General features: G+C 47.5%; 1 protein-coding gene across 3 annotated transcripts in view; it reads left to right on the top strand.

The window, feature by feature from the left end:
* Nucleotides 1–23,995, top strand: part of KIRREL3 (kirre like nephrin family adhesion molecule 3) — a 270,213-nt gene that overhangs the window by 173,737 nt on the left and 72,481 nt on the right. For 2 of the 3 annotated variants that reach the window (XM_061368493.1, XM_061368494.1), the window contains exon 2: nucleotides 4,202–4,279. The exons of the other annotated variant lie outside the window; for it this stretch is intronic. In XM_061368493.1, the coding sequence (XP_061224477.1) occupies nucleotides 4,202–4,279 (78 nt within the window). The remainder of the gene's footprint in view (nucleotides 1–4,201; nucleotides 4,280–23,995) is intronic. 3 annotated transcript variants of the gene reach the window in all.

The following is a 23,995-nucleotide window of genomic DNA, read 5'->3' on the forward strand; positions in this document are numbered from 1 at the left end:
CATGCACTTCTAACTTTTGGGATGCATTGTTGCTAGATGTGCTGAAGCCAGGAATGTGGAAAGACCTGGGAGATGGGGCTTTTCTTTCTCTGATATGCAAGATACCCAACAGCACACAGTTTTATGAGGACAGGAAACATCTAAGCAGGAACATAAGGTTTCTTAATCAAAGTGTTCAAGTGAGCAAAACTTCTTGGATTTAGTGACAAGACCTTCTCATATCACCCTTGTTGGCCACTTTAAAGCTCTTTCAAGTGCTCCCACCCAAGTTCTTTGCTTCTGAGATCCCCAGGTGAAATGAGGCTTTTCCAACCCTCTGTCTTTCCCAGTCACTGTGTTTTGGTGTTGCTGGCACTGGGACACCTGGCATGGAGGCTGCCCATTCCCCATCCTAGAAAGATAGAAGTTTGGATTGAAGTTCATGTATATAACATGCCATTGTGATAATTATTTACTGATAGCAAATCACTATCCTGTAGAAAGAAAAAGGTGAGAAAATGGAAATGTGATATTTATGTTAATACAAAGTTTTCAAAACTTAATTTAAGAGGCCAGCTGCTTGTGCTTCTCTTAGAAGAGCTTAATTGGTATATAACAGCATAGTTAATTAAATACAAATCAATAGCTTAAACCAGCTAATTGATATTTAATATGTATGGGAAAATAGAACAGTTGTAATATAATTAACTCAATATTAAATAAGCAATGGAATTGCAATTATGCCTTTGCAACAATTCTAAAGTTTATCGTTCTTTAATAAACTTGCAATTAGACAGGATGAGCTGAAAAATTATTAAACAGGTATTATTGGGCTATTAAACATTTATTACCATTCCTGGTGGGATACAGCTACACAATAATACACATTATGATTGTGTTAATAAAGCTTTATTACTGCTGTAGCCTTTTACTGCAGTGGTTCATCAGAAACTGAGTTCCCTTCCTGAGTTGTGGGTGGAGGAACTGAGTAAGGAAACAACAAGCGATGGGAGAGATTAGGGAAGAGCAGGAGGATGCTGTCGTTTGGGCCAGAACTGGGAGATGTTTCCTCCAACACAAAAGTTCTCCTTTATTGCCCAGGTTGTGCATAAAGATCCTTTCTTAGAAGACCCTGAGCTCTCGTTACTTTTAATTGGCTTTTGTTTCACTGTCAGTGGCTGCCCTTAAGACTGCATGGTGTGAACTCGCTTGTGGTTTGTCTGAGTGGCTCTTGTGTAAGTTGGGAGGCGGATTAATGCAGATGCTTTTGAGCAAGGTAAAACCACAGCTCTGCTGTGATTTTGCCAAAGAAATCTTGCATTTCTTCCCAGCTCCTGGAATAACAAACTTCAACTCTAACTACTTAACCTCTGTTGGGAAAAATCACTTGCCATCGCAAAGAAGTGGCCGGAGTTTGGGGTTTGGGTGCTGGGGGGGGACACATGAGTTCCTATTCTGTTTTCAGTGGTTCTCAGCAGCCCTTAAAGCCAAAACATTTAAAATGCTGGGTGCCTGCTTAACTGTTTTAGCTTTAGGTAGCCACTAAAAGCCATGAAGTGGTGAGACATCCTCAGGCACCACAGTCATCTTGAAGTATTTTACCTTTTAAAGGCACTCTCAAGTATTTAAAGGTGCCTTTAGCTATAAAGATTTTTGCATGTTCTCACAAATTTATGATATGAGTTATTAGAATGCAGTGCTCTTGTATAGCTCCTTTCATCATGGGATATCAAAGTGTTTTATAAGCATTAGTTATAACATCCCTCAGGGAGGCAAATGGAAGATAGACACCCATGCTGGTGTGTGCTGATCCAGGTTGCACACAGGGATTTAACCCACAAATCCTTGGGATCCAGCCCATGTGGCTCAGCCCTGAGAATCCCTCCTTCCTCTCAGGGTTAAGTTTGGACTGGGACCTTTTGGGTCACCTCCAAAGCAAGACAACCTCCTTGGGAGCTTTTTGCTCCCTGTAACTGGGAGACAAGTGGACACCTAAGTGGTGGGATGTTCATCCATCCCTCGAGAAGGCTGCAGCTATTGCTGCCTCTATTGCTGCTTTAGTTCAGGATGCTCTTGATAGTGTTTGTGGTCCATGGAAAGCATGGCAGGCCCTGACATGCAGATCTGTGTGTTCAGGAAAAAAACACCCAGCACCCACAAACACCAGAATACTGGGTGTCCAAATGGGTTCAGTAGTAACGCCAGCTTGCTCAGCTTGCTGTGGGCTGCACTGCCTTGTGTGGTGCTAATCTAATTGTGTTGTTTTAATTACGCTTTGATACCTTGCTCGTTGAAGGCTCAATAGGAATCAATGCAGTTTTGTTTTCCTGTCAATAAAGACAAAGGCCTCTTGCCTGCTTCATGGGCTATAGGCAAATGGTCGCAGATGTTATTGGCAAGCTCAAAGCTCTCCAGCCACATCCACCCAAAGCATCTGTTTTTGCAGTCGAAGTTCAGCAAGGTCTTATTGATTCTAGTTGTTAGTGCTAAGGGAGGCAACCTGTGCTGCATGTCCAGCTAAGCCAGCAGGCCCTTGACACCTTCCTCAGTCTATCTGTGGCTGTTGTGTACTCTGTGCGCATCGTGCTACATTGTGTTGCAAAGCAAGAGGCTGGTTTCCACCTTTGCATCAGCGATGGGAGATGGTTGCTGTGTATCTCTTGCTGTTAATTAGGGCTCTGATTCAGGAAACCACTGAGGATGTGAATAGTTGGCTCATCTGCCCTGATTTCTCCAATCTTTAGACATCTACATCTGAGTTAGTCACTGCCTTCATGGCCAACAAGGAAGTTACAAGCACCCCCAAAGCCACACCAGGTAGGTGAAATGAGTCACTTCTGGAGACGCTCTGGGGCATTATTTTAGGTAACAATGTGGATATAGGGGAGAAATTAGATTTTGGCTTGCTTTGTGCATCTCAAGAGCCTTACTTTTGCCTGAGCATCCACTTCATTGTGATTAGTTTTGTTTAGATGATGATGTCCTCCCTGGTGGGAGGGAGCCTCAGGACCAGGAGCTGTTGGTCCTCAGCCTCTTGCAAATGGAGCCCTACTTAATACTAGAATAAGTGCTTTAATTAGTCTTGTGTGTACCCTGAGTTTTCTGGTATCAAAACAAGGCTGCTTTTGCTGCACTTAGCACAGTATGAGGCAGAATCAGAGCCTATGAGGATGCTAACCCTCTTCCGGGATGCCATGACAGCTATCAGCGTTAGGGAGGAATATACCCACATAAATCTGTGTGCCTTCCCCACATGTCACATTGAATGACTTTCCTCTTCCTCTGGGCACAATCCAGAGCTCGGATTCAAACCCAAGTTTGCATCATGGCGCTAGAAGCCAAGGCTGGAGGCAGCTCCAAAGCTGTCGCTGCGCTCACACCCTCCTGCCTCACTGCTTTCCCCTCTTCATGCAGCGCAACTTCACGCCGATCCCAAGCTCTCCTTCCTCAGCAGAGCAGGACTCCAAAGAGTCCATGGCCACATTAAGTAAACATCAAAGGGGCTTTGATCAGCGGGCTCTGCCGAGCGCAGAAGCCCCCGAGGAGCTCGGCAGGTCCGCAGGCAGCATCGGGGACACGGTACCTTAATTTTCTCCACTGCGACACAGGAGAATTTGTTTGAAGAACTGGAGCTTTTTGCACGGGGAAAGCACGCGTGCACGCAGCCTACTTCTGGAGAAACCCTTGTTCAGATCTCTGTTTGTTGCTGATACTCAGAAAGCCCCATTAAGAAATCAAGGCATCAAAGGCACGCGCCTCCTCAGACTCCGGCGCTTTATTGCTTGTAGGGTCACTTGCTTGCCTCTGAAGAGTAAGATGCCTCAAGCCAGAGTTATCTTCCCTTCTGAGGGCCATTTCCTATTTTACTTTGTTGCCTGCTAAGGGAGAAAGTGATGAAAGAGTCCATATGGTGGCAACGTTCTGATGTGGAGGACAAAGCAGCTCATTCCGTCTGCTTGGTAGATAGGAGTGCCTGAGACAGGGGCAAGGTAGGGGATAGTGTTCTGTCTCTACATCTCTGTGTCTAAGTGGAGCAGCATAGTAGCAGTTGGTTTGGGACGCAAAGTTGAGCTCTGAGGCTGACCAAAGCCTTCAGTTATGTGCCCACCTCACTGGTGCTTTACCAGAACAGTGCATCCAGCAGGATTTGCTCACTGCAGCATCCCCATGTGCTTGCTCTGGTCCCCAGCCTAGTCTAACATCGCTGTCTCTTCTCTTGCAGAACTGGGGCTCCCAGGACGAGGATGCTGCCTAGTACTGGGGTTCATGTACAAGGAGAAGTACCGCAGGATGACTGAAGGTGAGCAGGTCCCTCACCTTCTATTATTCTGTCCTCTTTAGCCATCTCATTGCAAGGGATGTGGATGCCCTACTGCTAGGAATGGGTTAGGTTCTTGTTCACACCAAGGACAAAATCCTGCTTCCCCTTTGATCTCTGAAACAGCTTAGCAGGCTTGGATAGGAGAAGCCCCCCAGCATGAAGCTGCAAGAGAACAGGAGTTTTAGTTCCATACATCCATAATCTACTGTCCTTTCCTATGGAAAGGATTTGTTTCATGGAAAGCTCTTCTACAAGTCGCTTCATCGGGTCTTTTTATTCTAGCTGGGTCATAAAGCCTTACTTGTTCCCCTGTCAGTGTTCAGTGCCTCTGCACCTCTCAGAGGTGCCTTTGCGTTGCTCACCACACCTTTGCTGAAGTTTCCCTGGTTTATATTCCACTCATTTCCCAAGTATTTTATGAGCATTGATTAATCCATAGAAATATCATAAATAATTATGAAGCATAATAACTAAACAAAAACTATTTTTGCTCAGAAGAATTGGCCTCCTTGCTTCTGGTAGCTTCGTTGTTTGGCTCCTTTTACTGGTACAACCCTCAGGGCATCATCTGTTGGACTAAGAGGATGAGATCCCTTTGGGATGGGAAGGTCTTCAGAGTGTGTCAAGGGGAGTGTGGCTGCTATGAGGTTCCTTTGGAGGCTGCAAACTTGACCCAAATGCAGATTCAGTCCATTCTGAGGGCTTTGGTAGGGAATGATTTGGACAAAGGATGGGATTGCTCGCACAGGATGATGTATTGCAGGATTTTGCCATGGCAGAGCCTTCTTTCACAGGAAGGTTTGTCTTCCCAGGAGCAAAAGGTGCATTAGCTTTCATAGGGTATAAAACTCACGTGGAGGCAAGTTTATGGCTCAAATATCAGTTAGAAGATCAAAGGTTCCTTGGGTCTCCCAGGAGCCCTGATACTGAGCTGATAACGTGGGGAAAGTACTTCACAAGACTTCACCTTGTGCTTGTTAATTACCACATGCTTTTTAAGCATTGATTAGAGTGTGTGCTTAATGGGAAGGGGCTGCCCCTTGGGACAGAGGATGGCAGTCTGGTCTGAGTGCTGTGAGATGGTTCAGTAATATCCCTCTTAATTCCTTTCTGTCCCTTAAGCCTATGGGAGAAGCTTCCCGTGGTTGTGCTGGGATGGGAAAGAGCATCCTAGGGATGCTCAGAGGGTGTCTGAGAGCTGGCAGGACCCATCTTGGCATTCTGGCAATCCTTTGGGATCCTTCACAGAAGCTCCTGTCCCCCAGTGGATTCAAAGCCTGCATTGGCCTAGGAAGTGAAGCCCCTTTTTGAGGCTGAAAGTGGCTTTGTGTTGCGAGAACAAAGGAACATGAAAGGCCAACAGTAAAGCCTTTGTGTAGGAACAGGAACAAAGTGTGCCTGCCTGATGCTGTGCAGCCAGCGAGCTTCTGGCCCCCACCGGCTGCAGGACCATTATGTTTAAAGGTACAATCTGCCAAACCCAAAGGCAGGGGATTTCCATGGCTACAAAGACCACCTAGGACTTGTGTTTTCACTAGAGGCCATTCTGGATGGCAATTGCAAGCTTCCAGCATCCCAGTATTTTGGTGTATTTCAGTGCAGAAAACCACATTGAGGGGGGTTTCAGATGTCTGGTCATCAACAGAGGGGTAGCGAGGGCATTTCCTGCCCAAAGCACCAAAGCCAGGCTCTTTGGGCCAGTTACCTTGCAGGGATAAGGAGGAGAGAAACAGCTTCCCTTTTATACTTTAGCCAAGTGAGAGCTTTTCCTCTTTTTATTGCATGATGGTGCTAATGAATAGCCCTATTAATAATTGCAGGGTAGCTGAAGGAGCTGAAAGCAGAGGTAGGCAGTGGGGCAATGGGCTAATTATGAAGTGTGGGGTCTCCATCGTAGTGGAAATAGGTAATTACAGGGCTCATTAGAACCTTGCTGTCACTTAACGGAGACATCTACAGAATGCACTAGGTAGAGAAGCAAAGAGGCCTTTTCAGTGTGGAGTTATCGCTTTGTGGTAGGAAAGCGCTTCTCCTGGCTGTTCCCATGGAGAAGGTCCAGGCTGGGCACTTGCAGACCAGTGCAGCAACCTCTCCCAGCAGGGTAAACTCAATGTTGTGGTTTGCAGATGCTCTGTGGCCATGCCCAGCAAGGGGTTTTGGTAGCATTATGCTGCTTATTTACCAGCTGGAAAGGGATGGATGTCCATTAACACAACCGATGGCAGATGCAGGCTGAGCCATCCTCCAGTGTGAGAACCTGCCTCTGTCAGCGTTAGTTAGCACATACCAATATATCAACCTGTGCCATGAAAAACCAGGTCTGCTGCCAGCACCACTGGGAATGTGCAGGGCAGGAACTATTTGGACACGCTGCACTGTGTGTGATTCCTCCCTGTGAAACGTGTACTGGGAAAAGGGATTGATTTGGGCACAATTTGGGGCTGGGAAGCAGGAAGGTGCTGCTGCAACGTGGCTGTTAATGCTTATCCCCTTGCTGTGATTGACGACTGCCTGGTCTGCGTGCTGGGATCACGGTTTGGTGTGTGGCTGTGAGTTGTAGGGTGAAATTAAGCTGGTGGCAGTTGTAGACAGAGGGAGAGGTAGAGCTGTCTGTAATGACGGCCTTGCAATAAAGACACTTTAGAGTTAATCCTCCACCATCTGTCTTCATTCTGCTAATAACCCACTCAATCAGATGCTGCCGACTGTTTGTTAACATTCAGAAACAGATACATAATCAGGAGGAGCGTGCTGTTTGCTCACCAGGAGCTGGATCCCTCCTTGGGAACAACTCTCCCTTGGCCACAGTGGTTCAGTGGGAGCCACGGGTTGTGGACCGGATGTCACAAGGCACATGTTGTGCCATGGAGGTGATGCTGAGCTATGAGCTATCTGTTCTCCCCATAGCTTGTGTTGCCCTGGCTCAAGGGGATTTTGGAGTAGAAAGGTGGTAGCTATAGGGTGGGTCACCTCAGCCCCTCAACACCAACGGACTTGAACTAAATTTGGGCTTGTTTTCTATTCTCTTTTCCCCTTCACATTCAATTCTCCTCCCTTCCCAAGTTCCCAAGGGAAGGCCAGGGGTGTGCTCTAAAATCTCTCTCTGCTCCTGGTCCCTGCCTCTCCTTAGGAGCAGGTCCTGAGCTGGCCTTATTCCTCCTCAGTGGTCCAAGGCAGGTATTCAGGCATCAGTTCCTCTCCTGCTATTTTTCTTCTCCTCTCCTGCCTCTGACTTCCTGCCAGATCTAACTGGAGTCATTAGCAAGCATCACTGCAGCAATTATGGCACTTTCTGGCTGCCATTCATGAAGCTACTAACAGGAACGACTAAGCACTGAGAGGTGTCAGCCTTCACCTTCACCAACTGTTCTCACCAGCCGCTGGCTGCCTGGAGGTGCTACAACCCATGGGGCAGCTCCCTGCCTCCTCTTCCTCCTCTTCCAAGCGCTTGACTGGCTGCTGTATCCTCATGTGCAGTGGGCAGGTGGCATCTCAGTGGGATGGACCCTCTGCTTGGGCGGGACGGGTGGATTTCATCCTTGTGTCTGAGTGCTCAGTGTAGCATCCTCCTCCTGCTAACAGTTACTGATTGGTGCTCAGTGAAGGCCAAACTCCCCCTCTGCAGTTCTTGCCTTGGCTTATAGCCCTGCTTCCCGCTTGGCTCATATCCATCAGTCAGGGACAGGCACAAGGCAAAAATCTGTACCTTGATCTGCATCACAGCTGGAAGCAGGATCAAGCCTCCAGTTTTCTGCTTTCGAGGCATCTCCATTCACTGTGCAAAGCACAGCAAAGCCAGCAGCCATTACTGCAGAGCTGCAGCTCCACATAGCAACCAGCACTGCTCTGTGTTTCATTGGGAGAGGATGCTGCTTAGCAAATCATATCTGCTGGGTGATGGCTGGAGAAATGTGCTCAGATGGGGCTTTCTGAATCTAGGGTTTTCTCTATAGGCCACGTGGGGCTCTTGGTCAGCATAAGACCTCCCAACCTTGAGTATGGGGAGGAGGGAGGGTGAGGACTTGAGTTTAGTAGTCTGAGCTGCAAACAAATCTTACCTTGACTCTTCTGTTCAGGTTTGGGATCTTATTAAAGGTGCTGGGACTAACGTAAAGCTCTGAGTTCTCTTGGTGGGGGGAAGATGTAGATGCTAAAAGGATGAGATTCATCCACTTACCTCAAAGGTGGGACATGAGGTAAGGGTTAGTGGCCTGAATGGAAAGGAAAGCTACCAACCTGCTCTCTCCATAGTGGTCCATGCAGCCCTTAAAGGCTAGTGGGAACGGTTCTGTTCAGCCCCTGCTTGGCAGAAGTTTGCAGCTGCCTGTTTCTGGCTTCTGTTATCAGTTTCTTGTCTTCAAGTTCAGGTATCTCTAGTCTGTGAATCGGTTTTGGTTCTGCTGGCATGTGGGGACAGAACTGTGTATGCATGTGAAAGCTGGTTTTATGGCTTATAATTATCTTGTTCCCATCCCTTGAATAACTATAGCTCCTCCATTATTAATAATTGGAATTCCAGTCCTTGTCATAGATCACAAAATGGAGCCGAAGCTCAACTCAGGCTCTGCATAATGTACCTTGGTCTAAATTGAATAATTGGTGAAATGGTGGAAATCGTTAGTTTCCCCCCAGTTCCTTGGTGCTGGAATTAGTGAGATATTAGTGCAATTAGCCAGTGCTTCCATTTGAGGCTGCAATCATTTGGTTTGTAATTTAGAATAAATGTAAAAGCCCACTTGTGCTTCTGAACGGGTTATTTGTCCTGTTTAAAAGTATCTAATGGGGTGGCTGTCATCTAAGCAAGATGCATTTGACCCATTTCAATTTGTTTCCCTTTTAATCTGCTATCTGTTTTCCTGGATCTTCTCCTTTTTTTTAATAAAAACATAAAGAAGAAGTGGCTGAGAGAGACCAAAGAGGGCAAGAATAGAAGCGTTATAGATCTGGAGTTTATCATAAGCCCAAGTAGTTTGAAATCAAGGCTTTTACACTGCAGAAAGCAATAAAAAGAAAACACTATTCAGAGATCATTTAAAGGGCCAAGTGACTTGCCAATGAGATGCTGCTCTGTTCGACTGCCTCCTAATAGCTTCTCAAAGGAAAGATGCAGCTCTTGGAAGAATGAAGGCTGCATTGCAGGGAGGGAGCACTGGGGTCAGTGCGGTGCTGTGACAGTGATGCTGAGATGGGTGAAATCCATTTCAAGGCCTCACCTAACTGCTTGGAGAGAAACCAGTTGGGGCTGTGGGATGGAGTTGGTGCTGTCTGGAGGGGGGAAAGGCTTGTTGAGAGAAGCTGCTGTGCCTCTGCTCCTAATGCCTCCCTGCTTGAATGCCCCTCCTGCAGCCTGCCATTGTTCAGTGAATGCTTTGTCCTCTTAGAGCATGGCACTGAGATGCAGCGACGTGTTCGTGCCACCCATCAGTGGCCCAGCATGGAGCTGCTGCCTCTGACTTGTTTTGGATTGATGGAGATACTTCATCTGGATCTTGAAAGTCACTTTTACATCTGTAACAGTGCAGGCTGAGCAAGAACATTCCTTGGCTTCAAGGATAAATCAGAGCCAGCCTCTCTTATCCCTCTAACAAGTGACCTTTCCCCTCTACAGATGCCAACAACCTCTGTGCTGCTGGGAAGCTTAAACTTCACTCTGTTCTCTGGCTTAACAGGGGAAAAGGTCTGTCCTTTGGGACCAGACCTGTAGCATGTTACTTGATTTAGCTCAAGCAGCATTGAACTCAGAAGCCCATACACAACCTGAACATCCTCTTGAGCATCCCAACATCTTACAGTTTGCCCTCTGAGGCTTTGCATCAGCCTGCAACCTGGGAGTGGGATTTCTCCAAAGCTTTGCTCAAAGCTACAGCATCCCTAGCACAAAACCTACTGGGATCTGCAGTGGTGGGTCCCTTATTAGCTAATCTCCTCCAGGATGCCGTGAAGACTTGTGCTGCTAACTCTGCTGTCATCACTGATGAAGGTGCTGTCCCCTCATGGCTTGGCAACTTGGTGACAGGGAAGCTTGCCTTACCCCAAGCACTGTCACTCGTGTCTCCCCATGAAGACACAATCACGATTGATTAGGGAAGGCATCTCCCATCTAACCTGCATTGATGCTGCTGTTCTTTATCTGATAAAAGCATTAGAGATGGAAGAGGCGAACGGATGCAGTGAGCTCCAGAGAAGTTGTTAGAGGTGCATTGTTATCAGCAGTGGTCTCATTGATATTTCTGTGGTGCTTTGTGTTTCTGTTAGCTAAACAAGGCAGGGAGGAGAGTGAAACCTGAGGAAAAATCAGCATGCAGGCTGTCTTTTTGTCTAGTTTCAAGGGGAGACTTTGTCTGGGTTGGGTCAGCTGGAAAAGTGGGTAACGCAGGACCTTGCTGCTTCCCCTCACAGGGAAGAGCTTCTGCCTAAGAGTTCACCTCAATCTCCTCTCTGGCAGGTTAAAGCCATTCCCCCTCGTCTTGTCCCTACAGGCCCTTGTCCAAAGCCCCTCTCCAGCCTTCTTATATCCTGTTTAGGCACTGGAAGCTGCTCTAAGCTCTCCCTGGAGACCTCACTTGTGAGTCCTAGACATTCACAAGGATGCTGTTGAAGAAAGGATCCCATATGCCCGAATTTCAGGCAGGATAGAAAACACCTCCTCAGCTTACTGCTGCTCTCTACCCCTTTGGATAGCGGAAGCAGAGTTTCATGCTTGATGCTCTGGTTGTCTGTGATGCAGCTGAGCGATCCTACTGGTTGTAAATCTGATGCAAAGCTTGAGAGTTTTATGGCAACAGTGGTGTTGTAGCAGTTAATGGTCTAAGGGTATAATTTTATCTATTGATTGGAGTAGTGGTCCCCCATGGAAAGCAATTGCTGCGTGTCTTCTATAAATGAATGCAATACTTCCTCACTCTCTTAGTGGCATGAGATAATTCAGGAGCTGCTTCCTGTGCTGTTCAGCCTGCAGGTGTGTATGGGAGAACGTGGGATCACATGGAATCTGTGTTCCCTCCCTTTGCAGGGACCAGAGGGCCTGCTAAAGATGCTTTGGGAATCTTAGGTTAATAAACACAGATCAATATCTGGGCTGAGATTTAGAGTATCTTGGCTACTTGAATTCCATTGCCCTTGCACTCCCCTTTAGGTCCTGAATGCATTTGAAATGGGATGTACATTAAAAGAACATGCAAGCTGGTGGGGAAGAACTTGTCCTGTAAAATGCACCTGAAAAGGATGGGGATAACCGTATGTACTTCACTTTACCTTGGTGGCCACCTCCTGGTGTTGCTTTCTCCATTGGGTCAGGGGTGGTTTATTGCTGGAGGCAGGAGGAGCATGGCTTAAAGGAGACACATAGCTTCTCCCCAGGGAGGGTGACTTTGGCCTTCCCATCTCTGTGCTGCCTCCAGGCTGCCCTCTTAGTTTGCATTGGAGCTTGTGGTTCTGTTGATAGCTCTCCCCTCTCTGCAGAGCTGTTGCTGCATCCCCTGGATCTGTTGTTTAGTTTCCTCCCTCTGTGCCCATGGGACCCTGCCAGAGAGGTTGCTGGCAGGCAGTATTTCATCAGCACTCTAGGTCATGCTGTCAACGTGGTGTCCACTGGACCAGAACCTGGGCATGCAGGTATGGCTGGGCCATCAAGTCAGGTTCTGATGATGCCATAAATCTTCCCAGCATAAACTGATAGCGTGATTGTGAGGGAGCCTGCAGCTTGTTAAAGTAACTGGAAGCCATTGCTTCCAAGAAAGTGATCCAGACTTCCATTTGGGAAAGAGGCAGGAATGTGAGAGTATATCCCCATTGAAGGCTGGAGAAACAAAGAGCATCTCTTCTGTCATTATGAGGTCTGCTGCAAGGAAACACAGGGTCTGTTCCTTCCAGGCCTGGATCTCCAGCCGCCTTCCCCTGGAGGCAGACACACGTGCCAGCTTTCCACAAGCAGAGCCAGGTTGGAGCCTCACAGGCTGGAGCAGTGAAGCGATACCAAGTTGCCACCGCTTAGAATATCAATTAAAACCACTGCATCTTGAAGTCCCATGCTGAGACACACACTCGGGATCGATAAACAGCCAGGCTTGCCATTAAAACAGACCTTAAGCCAGCAGAAATAAGTCAACTGTGCATCTGTGAGCCAGAAACACAACTGGTTAGAGGATTTTGAGCTAAAGCCATGCTGTGGGGTGGGAACTGATGTTGTGCCTGTGACACCAGAAGGGTTTCATCTTCACAAGAGAGCCTGTGGTTTTGGTACGATATGAAAAGGCTGAAACAGTTCTGAAGCTCCATTCCCTGCTGGTTTCCCTGTGTGTCATTAGGTCATGTAACGTCACCTCTGCTCTGCAGTCCCAACCTGTATGGTGAAGCTCCTTTCTTACAGGAGCAGTGTAAGACAGCTGTAGTTCACAGTTCTAATGACAAATAGGAAGAAATAGTGTGTTTCAGGCCAACAAAATGAACTTATTCCTGTTTCTCAATGAAGTGGGTTTGGGGTTTGCCTGAAAGATACTTATTTTGCATTATCATGCTCTGTTTGGGCTGGCATTTCTTCAGGTCTTCTAAAAATCCATTCTTATCATAAGGAAATAGTGAAATATTATTGTCAAGTATCAAGCTGAGTGTTGCAAGTCCTGATCTTTTTCTCCCCAAGTTGCTTGATGTACGTGGCCAAACCCTGCCATCTGTATTCACTAGATAAAACTGAAGTCGTTGGCAGCCTTCAGGTTAAGGCTGATGAAGACAGAAGGAGCAGGCATGGTCAAAGAGCTGAAGGATACGTAGGGAGCTTGTGGGGTGGGGAGTGTGATTGCAATCCCCTTGGCTGCGCAGCCAATGTGATGGTTATTTAGTGCTCAGGGCTGCTAATGTGATCCTTCACAGAGCAGTGAACTCAAATCAGCAGCCTGCCCAGTCGGTGCAGGACAATCATGCTCCAGTGCAGCAGCAATCTTGGGGCCTGTATATACCCTTTTATGCCCACTGTTTGCTCCCATAAGTATTTACTCAATCTATAAATGCATTAATGGGACTAATCCAGAGATACAACTTGAGATGGATTTTTTTTCCCCTTTTACAAAGATGAACCTTTTATATAGACAGGGGGAAAGAGAAGTGAAATGTTCAGCAACTAATGATCCTCATCAATATTCATGAGAGATGGTACGCATTTCGAGGCCTAAAATAAAGGAAGGAAGCAAGAGACAAAGGCACTGACTTCTTTAGAAGCCAAATGAAGTATTGAGGTTGACCTGAAGTATGCCAGGTTCTTGCTGCCATTGGTTCTGGCCAGGGTTCAGTTGAGGAGCGGATGTGCCAATATAGACAGTGTGGCCAGGAGCTATGAGGGTGTTTGCTGGCATGGTAGCACAAGTCTTCAGCTGGGGATGAAGTCCACAGTGGGCTGAGTGCAGTACAAACAGGAAGAGAAGCGATCCCTGCCCCAGGAGCCTCTATCCTAAGCCAGATAAAGCTGGGGTATGGAACAGCAGCAAGGGTTGGGACCAGTCTGGGCTGTCCCAGCTGAATCCTAGTTTGCAGTGTCTCCAAAAGAGCTCCTGTCTCTGCCATTCCCTCCTCTGAGGTTGCTTGTTTGGGAGGGTTTGTTGCTTGTTTGCACAGAGGGTGCAGTGGATGTTACTTGAGGCGTGAATGCCATAGGACTGGTGAGAATTGTCCCTTGTGCAAGCAAATGGCTCATCTTACAAACATCTGTTTCTTGTGTTTATGTCTGTTTGTGTAGGGGGAGCTGGTTTGTTCTTGAGGAAGACATATCTTTATCTACTGTGCTGTTCCTTCCTTTTTCTTGTGCTCTTTCTCTTCCTTCCTGTCCCTATTTCCCTCCCTGCCCTTGTCTTTGCTACAGCAGAAAATGCCACCAGGTGTGCTGAACTTGAAGGTGAAATATTAACACCCCAAAATACTTGAAAACAGAAGGGGGAACCTTGATCCTTCCCCACTTCAGTCTTTTGTTAGCTGAAGGATAAGGAAAGCCTCTGCAGAGAAAGCACCTGAGATACAGGTTTGTCAGAAGGATGTAGCTCCAGACAGGCAGCAGTGACAGCGGAGGATGGAAAGAACCAGGATGTGAATAACCAGATTTACCTGCTCAAAAGAGCACAGGAGGCCTGGAAGAAAGGCTTCCCCTCATCTCCTTTCCTCTGCAAGTTGCCCTTGTCTCCCTCCGCTTCCAAGGCTGCTCCTTTTCATGTCAGTGACATCCCTTCCCTCCTCCGAGTGACAGCCATCCCACCCCCCCCAAGGTCGTCTGCCCTTGAGACCATCTTTGATCCGTGCCCTGATAGAAGGGCCGAGTATTGACTTTGGCTTCGGCTTCATTAAGAGGCAGCCTCATTTGTCAACTTGTTTGTTTCAATAGCTCCTTGGGAGACGGCTCCTTGCTCAGCCAAGGCATTAACTCCCTTCTCAAGGGTTTGCAGGCAAGGTCATTGCAGGTGGCCTTGCATAGTCCTCTCCCACTCATTAATCCATGTCACGGAGGGTTTAAGCAAGATTAGAGCCACTCAGTTCTTGGATAGAGTCTTGAGGCTCTGGGTGCTGCAAGAAGCTGTGTGTAGGTGGGTTCATGTGCAGTGCTCCCGGATGGAAAGGCAGGTCCTGTCTGCTCGAGATGGGGTCTCATAGTGCCATCCTTGCAGGAGCTTCGCTAGGGCTGGTTGTAATGATTGCAAGTAATGAAGATTCATTTCTCTCATCAGTTGTCATCAGGTAATGTGTCTGCTAATAACAGCTTCTGGTTTTAATGCAGGTGCTCAGATGAGGTTAATCAAGTTACCCAGGCCTTTTTGGTTTTGCCTTTTCTGTCGGTTAGGGAATAATGTATTGACAGGGGTTTGCTTGTAGTGTTTGACCTCTCCACGAATTACATGCCTGTGCTGCAGGTCCCCAGGAGTTAGATGAGCTTTAAGGTCCCTTCCAACCCAAACCGGTCAGTGGTTCTATGATCTTTCCCTAAAATCATGTGAAATTCCAGACATTAGCATTCCCAGGGTTATCTAAGGATTGGGAATGTGTTGGCATGACAGCCTTGTGAGGAAGAGAGATTCCTAGCAATGCAGTATCTCACCCTTTGCTTAGATTCAGACCAAAGGGTGGAAGCTGTGATGCTAAGGACAGATACCTGCAGCACCGGATGCTTCCAGACCTATCTGACCTTGTGCAGGAGAAGCAAATGAAATCAAGAAGCCAGACTTCTCTCAACTACCAACAGTTTGCTGCAGACCTCAAAGTCTCCCTGCCCTAGTGGGGATGGGGGTAGTGGTGCTATTTCTTTACTCCTGAGAAATACAGCATGTGCTGAGCCTTTGAGGGAGCAGCAGCGCAGCCCATGGGAAGGGAAGCAGCTCAAAAACCCAAGGCGCTGAAGCTGGGTTGTGCTGCAGGACTTAAAGCTGCTTCTGGTGCTGGCTCTCCTGAGTAACTCCTCATTGCTGACAGCAAGGAGGGAGCTTAGGGAAGATGTTCCTGGCTGTTGCCACAGGCGTTTTGCTTCAGCAGATCCCGAGGTAATAAGGCATCGATAATCGTGCAGCTCCACGTGGGCTGCGATGTGACTGGCACCGGCGTGTGCTGTGGGTCCCTGCAGCCCTGGGAGCATGGAGCAAAGCCAGGGAGAATACTAACTGTGGTGTTGGGAATGGCCCTGGGATTAGAGAGCAGGTTGTAAAAGGAGAGACTGGAGGAGGTAAATTTATATAGTCTGGAGGAGGCTCAAGGGGAGACACGACCAGAGTCTATAAATACACGCAGCAATAGAAACCAAGGGAGGAAATTATTCAGAGGAAGGGAAGACAAGGAGCAGTGCCTGAAGCAAAGGCAAGAAAAGTTTATGCTGGGTCTTGCATGGAAGGAGATGGGCCTTCAGCATCAGGCATCTGGCCAAGACGAGTATTGCTGCTGCTACCCTGTACTCCCCATCCCCTCTGAAGCCTCACAAAGCCGGTTTCTCTATCTCCTACTGGGCTTTGCTTTGTTTTACAGCAGCCCCACCTCATTTCTTCCCTGCCAGCCGTCTCACACGGGTATCCTGCACTAAGCCATCCCAGCATGCCTTAGAAGGTTTAATAAAACAGATTGAGATGCACTGGGGCTTATGGCTTGACAACTAGCTCCCCTTGGACAAGAACATTTGCCTTCGCTGGGTGACAGTGCTTTGAGTCCGCAGCCTTAGGCACTGTAGCTCATTGCTAGTCATCTCTCCAATGAATAATACACAGGCCTGAATATTTGTCTGCATACATCTTCCTTTCCTATAGGGTAATTTAATGTTATCTTTGGGCCTCCTGCTCCTGAGATGAAGAGATTACTTCAAACCTGCAGCCCACAACCACAGCCATTGGTTTCAAACATCATTAAGTTTCATTATAACAAATAAACACTGCAATGACATTTATAAGTTACCAGAGAGCACAGAAACACAAATATGAAGCAGATAAACTGCATTTGATCCAAATAATTACTGCAGGCAATATCGAGCTTAGGCTGAGCTGGCAGCCGGGTGCCGAGTAATTTATAGGAGTCTGTAAGGCGCTGTGCTGCACATTGCTGCTTAAAAAGGATGATGATGGCTATGTGTCTCTCTCTCTAAAGCCTTAAACAGGTTATGTTCATGCCTTGGGGGAGGCAGGAAGCTTTTCCTCAAGCCAGAAAGGAAGGTGGCCCTAAATGTGTGGCTGTTACTAGTTTGGGGACTTTTCTATTCCCGTCCCTCAGCATTTTAGCCCAAGCAGGGTCCTGCAGTTGAGGTTTGTGCTTGAAGCTGCAAAAGAGGCCTTTCTTCATGTATATATTATCATTTTGCCCTGTGGATTTCTATCCTCAGATGTGGACTCATCAGGTTTCAAGATGGGGGAATCCTTTGAGAGAGGTTTTTGCTGTAAGGCAGTGCAATACCATAAGGACCCAACTCCTTTCATGTTTGACTCCCAGCTTTACGCTACCTGCTCTTAATCCTGGTTGAGGAAACCCCATGAGGAAAATCAGGTCGAAAAGCATCTCCCCCCACAACCTGAATGAAAAGGGGGCTTGTGCATGTGTAAATTCTCTCAAAGCTTTGCTTTTCTGTGTGGGGCCGAGGGTTTGTCTGCTTTGGAGTGAGAGCACATCATCCTGTAAGTGAGCCACGTGGAACTTGTCATGGGATGGAAAGCTTCCGATGTGCTGCAGGCATAGAGGCTCAACCCAGGAGGGGGCTCAGGAGCAGCTGGGTTTATTGATGAGCATCTCTCATTACCTGCTCATTAACTCAGCAGCCTGGAGTGTGCTAATCTTCTCCTGGACTGGGGTTTTGTACAAGCAAGCCATTGACTCTGCAGTGGGGACCATTGAGAAGGAGATTGTAACAGAACAAAGAGCAAAGTCTGGTGTTTAAACACATCCGAGTCCCTTTCTGACACATCCTTTCTATTCAGCAATACAGTAAAGATGTTGCTGAGTCCATTAGCCTGGGGCTTCTATCAAGGATGCACATGGACTGATAAAGCAGTTGCAGGGTTATAAGTATTGACTGGATTCATGTTTCGTAGCACCACAGGCTGGTTTGGGTTGGAAGGGACCTTAAAGCTCCTCCAGTTCCAACCCCCTGCCAAGGGCAGGGACACCTTCCACTAGAGCAGCTTGCTCCAAGCCCTGTGTCCAACCTGGCCTTGAGCACTGCCAGGGATGGGGAAGCCACAGCTTCTCTGGGCACCCTGTGCCATTGCCTCGCTGTGTTTCCTCTCATTTTTCGTGGCTCTTGGCTTCATAGGGCAAAACCAAGTCAAAACCAGGAGCCAGTTGTTGTAGGCAATGGTGCGGGTCACTGGCTTCCTCTGTAATGGCTGAGCAGTGGAGAAATGCACTTTCTAGGCATTTCCCTGGATCTGGGGATGCAGTACAGCAACGTTTTTTAGGGGATGGAGCTGTTATTAGGCTTTCATGTGTAGATAGTTGTTGAGCACCTTTCTCAGGTAAAGATGATGGGCATGACTGTGAGCCATCTCCTGCTCAAGTGATGATCTGCTCCCTTTCTGTTCACTTAACATCTCCCATCTCCTCCTGTCTTTCCCCTGCCGCTTTCATTTGTGCGTTGCACATGCTTAACTTTAGGCTGCTCTTCAGAATAATTTGTTTTAACTCTAAATATGAATCTTGCATGTAAAAAAGGAAGTGCACATATTTACAATCATTTCCGCTTGGCAAAATCCACACAAACAACAATTACAGCAGAAACCTGCTCATTCTCATTCCACTGCATCTTCAGACCTGGTAATTCATGCAAGACAACCTGAAGCAATCTCACCCTGCTTCTTAGCTCAGCTAAACAGGGAGTTGGAGTGAGTCTTCAGCCTTGCTGCATCATGGTTTGGGTTAGAAGGGACCTTAAAGATCTTCTAGTTCCAACCATGGATCCATAATACCATGTAGTTAGGAGCTACCCCAGAAGAAACGTGGTCAATGTGCCATGCAGTGGCCTCTCAATCTTTAGGAGCAGGAATAAGATTTGTTCTTGTGTTTCCCTACCTTGATACATGAAGGTATTTTGAGAAGGAGCAAAACCTTTCAGTAGGTTTAGGGTTAAATATCTGCGTTTTCTGTTCTGAAATGGGTCTTCATATTTATTTTAGCCTAGAAAAGGTTCGGGAGAGATCTTAGAGCAGCTTCCAGTGCCTAAAGGGGCTGCAAGAAGCCTGGAGAGGGGCTTTGGACAAGGGCAGGGAGCTGGATGAGCTTTAAGGTCCCTTCCAACCCAAACCAGTCTGGAATTCTCTGGTTTCTCTGGGTGCCTCAAAGCAAGTGATAACAGATTCTGAAAACTAAGTGTGGAAGTGAAACATGGTGCGACCCAAGGTGAGCTCTTTGGCCTGATTTTCCACCCTGTGGACTGCACAGCTTCCAGTTGCTTGGGGGCAGAGCAAGACTTTGAAATCTCCAAATCTTTTGTGAAATGCATTATTCATTCTCATTTTCCTGTAGATGAGTGTCCTGCTTGCCCTCTCACTCAAAGATAAGCTGAGATTTTTAGGGTTGCATTTCAAAAGAGCCTCCCCGATCTGGGAAGAAAGGGTGGGATAAGGTGATGCATCTGGATTGAATGTTATCCAGGGCTGGGGAGAGATTTCAGAAGGCTACAAGGGTTAAAATCCTTAAGGATTTTATCCAGGAGACTGCTCAATATCTCGAGCATCAGCTGTTGCTTCAGGAGGAACTCTTCCTTTTCCTCCTTTGGGAGTTACAGTGGGTGAGCTTAGGTCCCAGGAGTGTCTGTTCAAGGCTCCTGCAGCTAAGGACACACTGACCCCGTTCTGAACACCTTCTGCCAGCTGCAGATAGTTCACATTGGAAATGCATCTGTAGTTGCCACGCCTGGAGTCACTGGAGCATCCCCTCCTCTTCTCTCCAGCCCATCAGCCTGGCCATGGTGGAGCTGTGCCAGGCCAGCTGCACCTTGACAGAGAGCAAATAGTAATTCATTATCCTGTGACAGGTTCCTGGGCAGCACTGATAGCAAAGTGTTTCTTAGAGTCACTGGCAATTTTCAGGGGGAGCTGGAGCCTCCAGGAGGATCAATGTGAGGAAATCCATTCCCCTCTGCTCATGAGAGCAAAGCATTGCGTGTCTCAAGTGAGGGATGCTGATCGGTGCAGTGCCCAGGGGTTCCAAATAGCTTGTGGTGCTGTTGCCCTCGTTTCTAGGAAGAGCGGGCATCGCCCCTGTACCCCAAGCAGCCTCAGCCAGCCATTAGCTTTAGTAACACAAAGAGTTTTGCCTCCTGTTCCCCTCTACAAAGCCTCATCTACCTCTTTGCTCCAAGAGCAAACCCTCATGGTGCCAGCCCCTGGAGCTGAAAGCCACCTCATTCAGCTTGCTGCTCCTATCTCCAACCAGGAATAGTCCTCTGTGTCCCAAAGCTCCTCTCGTTGTTTTCCTGACTCTGTTCAGTTTGTCTAATAGAAGGTAATGCTTCAAGCTTGGCGTTCTCTGGGCAGCAGGTACATATGTGGTTGTTAAAACAGTTCATTCAAATCCATTGAATTTGAATATTCAGTGCAATTCAGTGTGTAAGGTCACTTGAGCAGTGACTGTAGAGACTGATATTTTGGACTTACTGACTTGAACTTTTTGGGGATAGCTTAGTTTTGATTCCTTGGTGCAGTGCATTAGTTGGTTTTCTATCGGTGTAGCTAACAGGTATTTAATCTCACTAGAGGCAATTCTCGAAGCTGGTGCAGGGAGGAGGTTGCTAATAAATAACCCACAGTAAGTACACTCTTACACCTTCTCCAATTGGTAGCTAATAACTGAGCAGACGATGACATTTAAGCCCTTTCTGCATGGCTGATCAAACTACTCACAGTGACTTTGAAAGCAGTGCTGGGATTTCATGTGGGTATCAAAGCGAGTGGAACACTCGAGGGTTCAGATCTCTCGCCTGTGTGACTAATAGACAAGAAGATTTCTAAAAGGTCTAATATCTTATTCAGAATTTCCCTCTCCCATTGAAGCTGCTTAGTGGACACAGTGGGATGCTGATGTGTCTTGTCTATGCAGCATTAGGAAAACATCAGCCATTGCTGCGGGATGAGGCTTGCTCAGAGCTGGTGCATGTCCCAGAGGCCAAGATGCAGAGCAGAGCACCTTAAACTCAGCTCTGACTCTTGGCACTGCTTTTCCTGGGGTGGTCCCTGCATCCAGGATCATTTTGGCTTTGGTTTCATAGAAATTCAGCCCACTTCTTGCCCTCCATAGCTGTGCAGCTGGAGTTCATAGAATCGTAGAATCCCAGACTGGTTTGGGTTGGAAGGCACCTAAAAGCTCATCCAGTTCGAGCCCCCTGTCACAAGCAGGGATATCTTCCACTAGAGCAGGTTGCTCCAAGGCCCGTTCCATCTGGCCTTGAGCATTGACAGGGATGGGGAAGCTACAGCCTCTCTGGGCACCCTGTGCCAAACGAGTTGATGGGGACTGCCAAGCTTTGCTTGCAGGGATGCTTCAAGGGGAAGGTGAGTCCCATCTCCTACAGCTTTGCACTAGGAAAGGGGATGCACTCAATGCAATCTGGTCAGGAAGAACCAGGCTGCCACTTGCCTCTCCAATACAGCTGCTTCATTCCTTGACTGATGGGTGTTGTGCTTTTCTATTTCAAATGGAATAATTCAGCAGCATTGAGCACACAGAAGCCATGTGAGATGGATTTACGTAGTCAAACTCAAAAAGGCCAAACTGACATTTTTGCTCAAATGGACTTTATTTTTTTTCCCCCAAGGAAACAAAATAAAATAACAGTGAGCTTATGCAAGGGCTGAACTCAAGCTACCTTTCATTTTAATTCCACGAAGCTGAAAGGAAGTACATGACGTATCACCAACAAGTGACCTTCCCTTGGGGATGCTGCTCCATATCTCCTAATGCAGACAGCATTGTTGGTTTGATTCATCTGCTCCTATCTGGGGAGACCCAAGTCTTTTTCTTCTCCTGAGGTGCAGGAAAAGCTTGCCCTCCTCCTTGTCTATGCCCCTGGGGACGTTTGGATAACCCTTTCCTTTCTGTTCCATGGGCACACAACCCCAAGGCTGGTTTGGGTGGCATCTCTCAGTGGGGGGATAACTGGGAAGCAGGTAGTGAGCGGCTGTGCTGCCTGCCCGCTCTTCCCTGTTTGCTCTGTGCTTCCCCAGTGACTGACAATTCCAGGGAGTGTTGTAAATAATGTAAAGCTTTTGTCTGCTTGCTTTTCCTCATCATCTAAAAATCAATGCGGGTGCGGGGTTTCAAGCACTGTGGGCCTTATGCAGGTAGCTGCTTGTCCTTGGCTTGGAGGAGGAGACCCTTTGAGCACTGAGCACCAGCCTATTTGTCACTGGATCAATAGCTGAAGCTGCACTGAGTGTGCACAGACAAGCCCTCATCTGTGGGGAAGGTTGTGCACATGCATCCATCCCCACCCTCCCTTCCCAGTCCTCCCTGTGGGTAATAAACAACCATCTCCAGGCATCACATAGTGAGAAACCAACCCTGGTTTGAGCTGGGCTTAACCCAGCTGTGACTTTACATAGGGACACTGAGCAGCACTTGGTCTGAAGGGGAGCCCTTCTAAGATGATGCATAGTCTTTGGTTATCACACAGCATCCCCCTTGATCACCTTTCTATTGCACGTTGTGCCTGCTCTGAGCCAGAGGAAGGATTAGCTCTCTCCATCAAGAGCCAATGAAAATGTCCCACCACTCGTAATCACTGCGCCTTTCATTCCTGAACAGTAATATTTTTACAAGGAGCTTCATATCCTTTCCTCGACTAAAAGGACTAATTCTTTTCAGAACACAATGGAAATTCAAAGCTCCACTCACATAAAAGCAGCCACAATGTCTCCATTTCTAATGAGTCATTGTTCCCTCTTTAAGTCCCTTGCTTCTTACTACAATGCTCACTTCTCCTGGGTAATGAAAATTTAACTATCTGCTGTTCCCGTTTGCCTCTTGTCTTCCTGCAGCAAGTTGTCTGCAGCCAGGCTGCTTTTTACACAGGAGGCTGCAAGCTGAAATCATTCAGACAGGAACTCATGCAAACAGATCTCAGTCTTCAGAGAGCTTTGAAAAGCCAGTCACCAGCTCAGGCCTTGGCAATGGAAGGAGCTTCAAGGTGCCACTGTGTCGCAGATGCCCTGCGTGACCTTGGCGATGTCATTGTGGAAGTGCTTCCCACCATTTTCTGGGTTGTAAAATGGGAATTTTGGTCCTTCTCACCATCTGTGGGTGTTGGGGCTCCTCTGAAAAGGAATGCTGGCGGTGTGATTTCCCTTGGAAATCACAAACATAACAGAATCCCAGCCTTTGTTTGGAAGAACAAGGCAACATTACAGAGAAACATTGAAACCCAGGGAGCCACAGGTGCAAAATCCATTAAGGAAACATAAAGAGTTCTAAAGGTGTTCTCTCTTTTCTTTTTTTCTTTCCTTTTTCTCCTTCCTCTTTCATGACATGTTTGTGACTTCATAAGGCTCCTGCCTGTGATGTTTGAAAGCAGGGTTAGCGTTATCACTTGCTCACTTGCTCGCTGTTCCCTGTGCCTCCTTTGTTCTCCCAGTTTGTTCCTGCCGTTTAGGATCCTAATAGCTGTGAGAAGTGCCCCCCCCTTTTTGTTTTGGAGATACTTCCCCCAGGAAGACAGGGCTTGCAGGGCCAGGGAACGGGTCACGCAGTCTGCTGGCAGTGTAAATAGCTCCTCGGGGAGCGAAGCAAAAGCAGCAACCAGGAGAAGATGAGGCTCTGAGATCAAGAGCCTCTCACGCTGTCTCTGACATCAAAGCCCTCCTCTACAATCGCGGGTCAACCTGCAGCTGACAACCCACATTCAGCAGAAGGGCAGCTTGAGAGTGCAGATAGGACTTGGCCATCAGGCTGGAACGTGGCCAGGAGGCATGGTTAGCATCTCATTTACATATCTATTTGCTTTTAAAAGGGAAAGAAATCAACAATGAATTGGGAGTAATAATATTTACTTCTGTGTGGCGCATCTCCTCTCAGCGGGGTGAAGAGCATGGATGCACTGGGGGAGACAGAGATGGTGCTGAGTGACTCTTGACGATGCTTGCAGGAAGAGTCCATTGGTTTGATGGAAGGTGTCATAGAATCACAGAATCATAGAATAGTTAGGGTTGGAAAGGACCTTAAGATCATCAAATTCCAACCCCCCTGCCATGGGCAGGGACACCTCGC

Source organism: Neopsephotus bourkii, unplaced genomic scaffold (genome assembly GCF_033783945.1).
Source record: "Neopsephotus bourkii isolate Nb327-2 ecotype Australia unplaced genomic scaffold, CSIRO-AGI_Nbou_v1 NB_1433, whole genome shotgun sequence".
Classification (NCBI taxonomy): Eukaryota; Metazoa; Chordata; class Aves; order Psittaciformes; family Psittacidae; genus Neopsephotus; species Neopsephotus bourkii.